The sequence below is a fragment of the Cystoisospora suis genome (genome assembly GCF_002600585.1).
Source record: "Cystoisospora suis strain Wien I chromosome Unknown contig_8390, whole genome shotgun sequence".
Lineage (NCBI taxonomy): Eukaryota > Apicomplexa > Conoidasida > Eucoccidiorida > Sarcocystidae > Cystoisospora > Cystoisospora suis.
In genome coordinates, this window is record NW_027161170.1 from 330 (window position 1) to 10,320 (window position 9,991).

General features: G+C 54.2%; 2 protein-coding genes across 2 annotated transcripts; one reads left to right on the forward strand and one right to left on the reverse strand.

The window, feature by feature from the left end:
• Positions 1-345: 345 nt before the first annotated feature.
• On the forward strand, positions 346-3,392 carry CSUI_010802 (actin-like protein alp 5; the record flags this gene model as incomplete). The annotated part of the gene is made up of 3 exons (XM_068070903.1): positions 346-586; positions 1,596-1,768; positions 2,034-3,392. Coding segments are annotated over 3 exons (585 nt in total), but the record flags the coding sequence as incomplete, so codon positions are not given.
• Positions 2,777-9,933, reverse strand: CSUI_010803 (uncharacterized protein). The gene is made up of 5 exons (XM_068070904.1): positions 7,321-9,933; positions 4,878-6,559; positions 4,430-4,545; positions 3,755-3,926; positions 2,777-3,338 (listed from the first exon to the last, which is right to left on the reverse strand). The coding sequence occupies exons 1-5, from the start codon at positions 9,050-9,052 to the stop codon at positions 3,234-3,236; spliced, it is 3,807 nt and encodes a 1,268-aa protein (XP_067917121.1). The 5' UTR covers positions 9,053-9,933; the 3' UTR covers positions 2,777-3,233.
• Positions 9,934-9,991: the final 58 nt, after the last annotated feature.

Genomic DNA, 9,991 nt, shown 5'->3' on the forward strand with positions numbered 1-9,991 from the left:
AAATACTTCTTTCGTCCGCCCTCCCTTACCTTTCTTAGCTTGTTCCGGAGTTTTGTTCAACTGGGACACAGGCATTCACGGCGTAGGCTCCGAGTATCGAGCTGAAGTTACGCTCCGGATGATGTATCTGAGGAGGCTTCCTTCGTATAGGCCAAGCTCGCTGCTTTCGAGGATGCATAAGTACAGTGCCCGTCCAGGCTATAGAATATGGTGTTTGTCTTACTGCAGAGAGTACCGAAAGGGGGCGGGGGCAGGGATATGCGTTCTGCAGCTGAAACGCATGCATTTCTTGCTCGACTCTACATACGTTTTACATCAGGCCTCATCGGAGCTTTTGTTTCCTGCTTTCAGAGGGCAGCCCTTCTCTCTTACTTCAGTCGCTCTCCCCAGGCGAACCGGTCTGCTCGTGCATGTGCCCGCGTCCCATTCCCAGGTTCTGATCGCGCTCCGCCGCAGACTTCCAGTGATCCCTCTCTAGCTCCCTCACAAGATTTCCCTGGTGGGAAGGGCTGTGAAGAAGGCCGTCAGACACTACGACTTTGCACAGAGTGCATCGCAGTTCCTGAGGTCCTCTTCCGTCCCCAGGGTAAGAGTGACACAGACTACGACAAAAAGAAACAGGGGGAGGAAAAAAAGGTACACTGGAGGCTAGCGTATGCTGCAGGTCGAGGACGAGAATTCTGGTCACCAGGTACCACTGAATACAGAACGTGGGACAGGTAACCCTTAGGTTGTTTTCGTGTCAGGTTCAAGCCGAAATTGCGACTGCTGGACTAACGCAACGGCATTGTTCCTCATCAACCAGGTGGAAAACCCTGTGAGGGACAGGCGATTGTTCTTTCAACCCCGGACATGTGTCGGGAACATCTTTTGGTGCGCGAGAAATCTCCTGCCTACCAAGCTTCCCCCCCGATATTCCACGGCGGAGCAGAAAGGGCGAATGTGGATAAGTCGTTGTGCTCATTCTTGGGCCGATTCTGTTTGGTCAATTTTTGTAGACTGCAGAAACAGGTGTATTAGTATCCTTCGTTGTGTCGTTTGAGTTTGGGAGGGCCGACGTTCCGGTAGTAGCAGGAGGCCTTTTCTCCACCCTGCGCGAGTACGGTGTATGTGCCTACCATGTTGATACCACTCTGCCCCTAGGGTGTATGCTAGTTTGTTTGTTTTCTCGGCTGGCATCATCTCTTCAGTTTTCCCATCAGCACACCGGACATCAGGTTTCCTTCTGACTTCACACGGCTCCTCTTCTACCCAGGTTCGCGCGTGGGGGGAAGGCCAGATACATGTGTACGTGTGGAAGCAGCTCACGCACTCTGTTAGGGACTCGCCTCTTGTTCTCGCTCCACCGCAACGTGGACGGTCCTTTTGTCTGCGTGGGGGGTGTTTCTTCCTTCGCATCGGATGGACTGGTCTAGCAGTAATACCCTTCAGCTGGTGCTGTGTGGTCCGAGCAGATTCGTTTTTCCTGCGCGTGGCGTGTATAGAAGTGCCCCTTCCCATTGTAAGACGGAGTATGTATGTATATATATGAGCTCACTAAGCGATGTCCAGCTCTTCTCCTACACCGGGTTAACCTGTGCTGCTGTCTTTCACAGACGTAGGGAGCACGGAGTGCGGAATCGTGGAGCTTGTTCAGAGGTCTGTGTCCCTACTGCCTCGCGAGTTCCAGCCGTTTGCTTGCGGAGAGATTCTTCTGGTTGGAGGTACCGCCAAATTTCCTGGAATGAGGGAGAGGCTCTGGAAAGATCTACGGTCTATCTTGCCTCAGGTAAGAGGGCGGATTCCTTCTCTACAGCTTAGTACGACAGTAGGCAAGAGACAGGTTGCACGAGGAGGAAAAAGGGATCCTGTAAACTCGGAGGTAACCAAGTTCTGAATGTTTTTCTGTAGGTGGATCTGTATGTTATGGCCTTGAGTTTCTTTGAACCCATTCATACAGCTGTTACCAACCGACATACAAAGTCAAACATGCGGGTGAGGGTAAGGGGGGCCAGCCCTCGTTCTGTCTCCCTTCTTTTTTGTTGTTTCGACAGCATTGGCCTATCAACATTTACATGGAGGACGACCCACAGTTTTCTGTCTGGAGGGGTGCAAGCTTCTCATACTCAGACCGCGCGCTCTTCAATCTAAACGCCCTCACGCGGCAGCAATTCGAAGAAAGCGGAAACGCTAAAGGACAGGCAGCCAACGCGATATTTGAGTGATGGAGTTTCTCCCAATTTTCCTTGGTTTTGATCACTTCAGTGTCTGCACGCCTCGTGTGCCCTGTCTGGCTTCCCCGCCGATCTCCAAGTACAAGCCGACTTGCCTCTTATGGTTATTACTTCGGGTGCTGGTTCGTTTCTCTCAGTGCCACGGGTTCGTCGATTCCATCGTGTCGGTTTGTAGGCCTCCGCTTTTGGGAAAAGGGCCACTCCGTAGGCATCGACGGAGAAACCGCACCAGGGTCGAAAAGCGCTGTGACTGTTGCTTGCATCAGATTTTAGTGTCCCCGTGGCATTCCTTTTCGTTGTTGCTTGTTCTAGGCGTGTGCTGAGAGTGTGTAGCGCACCGGCGTCCACGTTACGAACTGAACAGCTTTCAGAGGGGTGCCGGGAGCTAGCTGTGCCCTCCCTACTCAGGTTTCGGCAGGTCAGCGGACGTCTCGCCATCAAGTGTAGTTTCAATCTATCGCACAACACTTTCCGGATCCTGTTCCATAGCCGCGCGGCCATACTGCTCTCGAAGAGCAGAGGAGCCCTAGTGTAGGAGATTGCTGCGCAAACGGAGAATGGGAAGGGAATTATGCGGGTGGTAAAGTTAGCCTGCAGGTATTTAGTTTAGCGCCAGTGTTCCAAGTTCATCAAGAAAGTGGCGTTCCGTCAGGGAACTGAGGAAGCCCCGGCCCACAAAATCTCGCTTGCAATTTCACGGGTGCCAGTATTCGCACGTTCACCGGTTTTCAAGAGGGCCCCCCGAGCCGCAGTGCTTACTGCTTTTTTTAGCCGGAAAATCCGTTAGCAATCACCCGGATAGCTGGCAGCTACGCAACGGGTTCATCTACAGGACTTGAAATTCCCCTTCGAGCCGGCGACAGCACACTTGAGTTTGTCTGTCTCGGTGGGGGTTTGCGAGTCAGCTGGAGTCTTCCCAGCGCACACGTGCATGTGGCAAGGTTTCCAGTATAGTGGTAATAGAACACAGCGACCCTTTGAGGCGCACTCGAACTTCGAAGCTTCGTGAGGTCCTTCTCCTTAGCCTATGACGTGGAAATCTTTGAGACCGACTGTGAGGGAGTTGTCCTTCCGCTCGAAATTCTCCCAAAGCGCTGCGTTGCACGGCTCTACACACGAGCTACGCTGCACGCAAACGTGGAACCAGACAAGCCTGCTCTTTTTCGAAAATGCTCCGCTCACTGGCTAAAACGCTTCCCGAAGTGGTAGCAGTGACCAGGAGCGTATAAGGACACTCTGCCGTGAGTGTCGTCAATCGTGGAGTGCGTAAGAATAGTACCCTGTGCACCCGAAACAAGAAGCGAAAACCCGGTATCATTTCAAGTATATTTTCGTTTTCAGGAGTCGAGCTAACTCGACGGCGGCGGTGCTTAGATTCAGCTCAGGCGCCTCCGTGGATGCCTCATACTGGCTCTAAACGGTGTAAGAGTGGCGAGCGGCAGAGCATGAGCATATGAGCGGGAACAGTCTCCTCGTGCACGCTGGCTAAACTAACGATTCAGTGTTTGCCAACCGACAACACGAAGTCGCTTCCGCCTTACTCGCTGACCGATTTCTGGTGGGTGGACGACGACCTCGTGGCACTCGTTGCCGATGGAAAGAGTACATCGGAAGGCTTGGGAAGACGACGACCAGAGGAGCAGCCCGCAGATGCAAGCCCGGTCTTCAAGCACTCTCTTCACCTTCTCTGCCTGAGATATTTTTCCAGCAGGCCTGTTGAAGGACAAAAACATAGGCAAGCGCGACATATGGTAACTCGTAAACACATGCCCTATCGTGAACACGGACGAGACAGATACCAGTACACCAAGGCACTTTTCCGCGTCAGCATGGAGCCGGCATCAGTTGACGCTGATTCCACTATTAAAACGCAGGTACCGATCACCCGCTGGCATTCCCGGGACGCAGACTAAGTGGCGTGCGTTCGCTTCAGACTAAGTGGCGTGCGTTCGCTTCACATTCTCCTGGGCCAGCTACACCAGCGCGTAGACATAGAAGTGAAGCCCCAAGGAGAGCGAGAGCATAAGGACCGCCTCGGGTCTGAGGCCGTTATTCAACGAAAACAATTGTGCATACAACTCCACCAACACGATCTCGTTGCAAGCCTGCTAGCATTCGATGCCTACGGTTGTCAGAAGGTAGTAATTCCCGCCGTTGGCGATTTCATCCGTGCGGATGCGAAGAACAGAAAAACACAGACACCGCAACTACCCTACCCGAAGCACATCATAATGTCGGGTAAGAACTGCATCTGAAGTTCCTTGACACCATTGAAAGAGAAGAAAGGCGACCATAGGCCATCGGTTCCGGACTCCAACGCGTCCCGCAGTGTCTGCAGAGGCAACAAAACCGAGCGTAAGTGAACACCCAATGAAGGACAGGGCCTGCTATTTCACAAGGTGTAAGCTGCTCTCTAAGGAAGACGGCTCTTAAAACCTTTTGTTTCCCCGTTGTCACAAGCCGATGGACAGGATCCGCTGTCCACACTCATGAAAGCTCATGCGTCGTGGACCTCCGAGCAGTCCGCTGGTCTGACAAGCTGAGCGCGATCACCCCCGGGTCGGCGACGGAAGCTGGATACGTCGGCGGGACTACGTAGGGAGGACGCACGTTTCGCAACGCACGCTGTGCACGAGACCTGCGGCTTATCTGGGCGGCGATTACCTCGATAAAGTTGTCGATTCTCCACTCCATTCTCTCGCCCCGTCCTTCGCCCCCCCAGATGCCGCCCGCTTTCCTGCCAGCGCATACCGCTGAGAAGGCATTTGAGAGTAGCACCACTCCGCGAGCGCCGATCACCTCCTCAGTAGCTCCTGGCAAACGGCAATTACCTTCCGCTTCTTCGAGGCGGACGGCCGGACCTCTACGACACGACCTTGCCCCCGACTCTGCACGTGTTCTTTGTTGTTCGGCGTCGGTGCTCTTCAAAACTGATCCGCCTGCGTCATGCGGCTTTTCCAGTAAGAGTATTTGTCGGACAGGATTTGTCTCCCTTCCGGATGCAGACAGCCTCCACGAAAACTGCATTGCGGACTGCCCTGAGCTTCCGCCCAGGGATGCATCTCCGGTATGGCGCATCGACGTTCTCTGCGGCATTCTGCTGTCTGGCGACTCTGATAGTATTCCTCTTGACCATGTGTTACAAGAAAGACCATTAGTAGCCGAGTGTTGAACCCCATTTTCGTCCTCTTTCGCCACTTCTGGAGCGGGCGGGCAGTCGGGAAACGCAGTTGTGACGGCCGGTTGGCCGATCCCAAGTGAGGTCTTCGGCTTGGCGCTACAATGGGGGTGCTGTTCTAGAGCCCTCGAGTGTGAACCTGAGAGATTCCTCACATCACGCGTTGCCGCTCCTGTGCCGCGCGCCACCCCCGTACTCCCCACGTGAAATACTGCAGGTTTGTGGTCGTCGTTCGGAAGTGTCTCAGAGTCCCGTAACGCAAGCCCTGCATCCGCAGGTGAGTGCGGCGGAGAAGTGTCAAAATCCCCTCTACGAGACATGCTTGTGCAGGAGCTTGTCGGCAGGGTTCCAGAGCGTTCCGGTGTTGTGGCAACCGTACCCTCTGAAACAAACAGGTTTCCAGAGGAACGGGCAGCGTCTTCCAAGAAGCCTCCTGACGCTGTCGTGGGCCGCGTCGAACACACGGAGGAGGACGAGAAGAGAGAGCTTTCCACGTCGCCCTGGCAAGCAGGTTCTTGACTGCCCCCGCGTTGTATCATTTTTCGCGTACATGTGACGAGCCTTGTCCTGCTGGTGCCCAGCTCGTGACTTGTCGTTGAACTGTGACTCTGCTCGAGCGTTATGTCAATACTTTTTGAAAGAGGAGCTTCAATTGCCTCCGCTGTTCGAACCAGAGATTCGTCCTTTTCTGTGGCGAAGACTGGCGGGTCGGTAATTTCAGTTCTCGTGGCGCTTAGATCCGGTGTGACTGTCGAGCTGTCATGTGGCCGAAGCGGCTGCTGGGCGTCCAGTGTATCCGGCGTCTTCGCCGGCACAAGCCGATCGCAGAGGTGAGAAGAACTTCGTGCCTCTTCACCTTTCACGGGTACTCTACAATCTGGTATTCTCCCCAAGCTCTTGGCCAGCTCGTCACCGTCATTCAGCTCAGTTCCCTCCGTGGAGCAACGGAGTCGGCTTACTAAGCACGAACGCGTTGCGGATGCTCCAGGTGATGCAGCGACTAAACGGATTGCGTCGAATGTGCAGCGAAGAATCATGGCAGCATGCGTACAAAGATCCGCTTGCATTACGGCGGCCACCTCGGGGCGTCCAGGAAGTTTCGGAAGCGAAGGTGCGCCGTCCTTGGATGCAAGAATGCTGGCAAGAGCGTTCATGAGGTCAAGGAAATCTGTGGAGACAGGCAGAGCCCCAAGGAAAGAACATTTCAGATTTCAAGACACGGAAAGATTCGAAGATCTGAAAGCTCAGTGTGCCGCTGGCTGCACGATGTAGGCTTTTCGGACAGCATGCCCAGCAACCCACCATTTCGAGGACAGTGCAGTACACATATTCTAAACTGCTTTAGACTTCTCAAGTTGAGACCTTTTAGTGTGAGGATCGATACCGGTCGACGATTAAACCCTGAGCACCTTTGCATCGTCTCTGCACAAGTAGTTCGGGAACCGCTGTTATAGAGTTCGATACAGATCATATCAGACAAGACACACCTGAAGGACAATAGGGAATGCCCGAGACAGAGGGAGGGCTTGCTTGCGCCGGCAAAGACGCCGTCAGTGATGGAGAAGAAAGGCACAGCAGCTGCAGAGGCCTCCCAAACGACTACAGTAGCTTTTACTCGGGGATGCTCTATATGTCTTTGACTCTGGAGGGCGACGTCGGACCCGGGTGCGCCACCTTAACTACGCACACAGGTTCCCGTCGGGAGAAGTAGAAACGTTGTTTCGAACAGAGGGGGCAAGAAGTAGGTTGGCTCTGCCGAGTACCGGCAGCGGGCCCCCGTAAAGCCAAGGAGCCCCACAGGTGTCCATCGGTTCATATAACTACGTGAGCGCATACGTTTGCAGTTTTCTCGAAGATGGATGCACGAGAGGTCGCACAAAGCATGATACCAAGAACTGTAGATTGACGAGAAGCCTGCGAGCCACCTACGTTGTTGCGCCTGCTGCTCTCTCTCGCCGACATGGTGTGTGACGTCAGCACCAAAATAGTGCTGGTTCGTCTGCCTCAACATAGTGACAGGCACCGCCAGCGTTTCCGCCAACAGTGGTTTGTCCGGCAACACTTGCTCGAGAAACTCGTCCTGCGTCTTCTTCGGCTGGAACTCCGCATCTCCGCAAAAATTCTGAAACACCCTCCCGGCGTCTGCCCGTATGTTCTCCTTCTCCTTCCTTGCAAGATACGGGTTCTCGTCCTTAAATGCTACGGTCTTTCGTAAGAGGTGTACTTCCTCCCGCAGTTGAGTCAGCTCCCGGAATAAGTCTGCTATCTGTCTTTCCTGTGCGCGGTATCTCATCTCTTGGTCAGCAGCAAGTTTCCTTTCCTGTTCATGCAGACGTTGAAGAGCGGTGTTTTGAGCATCCTGGAGCGACTCTTGTGCATCCCTACGGGCTGCTGCTAGGGCCTCGGCCTGACGCGCTTCCAGGGTCTCAACCTGTCTCAGAAGCTCTTCGTGAACCTGTACGTGGTTCTCCAGCTGAGCTCGCATACCACTCTGAGTTTGGTCGAGCTTGTCTGTGCGCGCCTCGACCAACTGGACCATTTGAGGGACAGCAAGCAGCGACTCTGCTTTGTCTTTGATAGCCTGTATCTCGTTTGAGCATTCTCGGCGGACCTTCCGCAGTTCCTCTGCCTGGGCAGCCTGCACAAGCTGCATCGCCTGCTGATGCTTAGCATTGTTGCGCCCTATCTCGTCCGTTTTCCTGAAAAAATCCTCGCATTCTGACACATAGTCACTCAGCTCCGCGGCTTGTGCCCGAAGGAGGTGCTGCTGCTCAGCTAGAACCCGATGGTGATGCTGGACACGAGTGTCCTGCTCCACCAGTTGCTCTTGGAGTGCTCGCGCATTTGCTTCTAGTGCTGTCACACAAGACTGAAGAGTATCCACCGAAGCTAGGCCGCGTCTAAGCGCCTCAAGTTGTTCGCGGTGAGTGTCTGCGTGCTGTTTCTGCAGGTGTAGGTCAATGTGCTGTCGGGACAGTTCCTTCCGAAGGTGATCTAGATTTTCAGAGATCAGGTGCAGGTGTCGTGCTTCTGTCAATTCGCCGCATGCTTGAGACATGCAGAATCCGGACCCTTCCTTTTCTTGGTTGGTCCTGAGGGGAGATGGGATTTCTTCACGTAGCGCCTTTGATGCGATAACGGGAGGGCGCCTTGGCACCGAGCGTACAGTGTCGGGCGGCGGGGAGTACCGAGGATCCTCCGGTGGCTCCTCTAGTCTCTCCATCCCGTCACCACACTTGATTTGCTGAAGAAAAGCCATGAGCCTCTCTCCGCAGACTGGAACGTAGATCTTGAAAAGCGAATCTTCCGGAGAAACGGAGTACACGAGCGAGCTTGACGACGGAGACCCAGGCTGCGAGATAGCAGCAGCATCGCACTTCCCCTCCCGATCTTGCAGAACTGCTGCCCTCGGAGCTGACTGGTCCGACCCGCTGCCGGATACCACTCGTGGGGACCTGTCGCGCGGTGCCTCGTGGCGGGTCTCTTCATGTGCCCGCCCTCGAGGATCCCTCTCTTCATAAGTCGCGGCAGCTCGGGAGCTGCTGTCGTTCTCCTCGAATGAAGAAATGTCCTTTCTGGGAGGCCAGAGACTTTGTGTGGGTTCGCACTCACGCGGAATTTCCCCGGGGAGTATTGGCTCGTCAGGAGGGAGGAACTCCATTCCGCGAAAAACACCGGTGTACGACACGCAGGACCTTGTAAATAGAAGCGAGGGTGGACCGTGATACGTCTTAACGACCAACCCGAACTAGCGGTAAGCCCCAGACGAAGACGGATCAGACAATGCAGACGGTAAACGCTGGTGATTTTGGAAGACTGGTCCCAACGCCTGTACTCAAGCAAGCTGTAACCAGGACGAGAGGCAGGATTGCTTCCACTGTGCGCGTTGTGCGGAAAACAACGAAGATTATTCTCTCGGTCGCGCAGAGCCCGCTCTGCTAACGAAAAACAATATAGGAGCGCGGGAAAAATGGTCAACTAGCGTCCACTTGTTGGCTAGTCGCTTGGGGACACGTCTTTTTCCCACGACTCTCGCCGGGGGTGTGCAGCGACCCCGATACGCTGCTCTAAAACTACACTCTTGAAGGTTCGAAGTCGGGATCTGGAAAAACGTTAGGGTACTTTTTCGGGTGGGACAGCGTGACAAGAAAAAGATCGGCTTGGAAGCAAGACATGGATTGCTCGAGTGTCTCTAGAAAATTCCCTGTCTTATGTCTGATCCAGGAAAAACCGCGGCTGATGACTAGACCAGACAACTTTCAAGGGCAATTTTCCATTCATCTATCACAAGCCTACTCGGCTACAAGAGGGCGCTTTCTTTACTAAGCGGATGTGTGTTCCAAACAGCCACAAGACATCAACCCCTGGAGGGGGGTGGAGGTGGCAGCTGCGAGACGAGAGCGGACGAGCCGCCTGCGCAGTGAGTGCCAGGAGGGTTGTTGACGGGGTTCGGAAATCGCTAGCCAGCCGAGCGGTGTACCATAAGGAAAGCACCGACACTCGCGGACCACTAGATGACATGACAACGCAGTTTCCTGTTCTTCGTGAAACAGGAAGGGCTGACTAAAATAAACGGGAAGACACACACAACTTCAGTGAA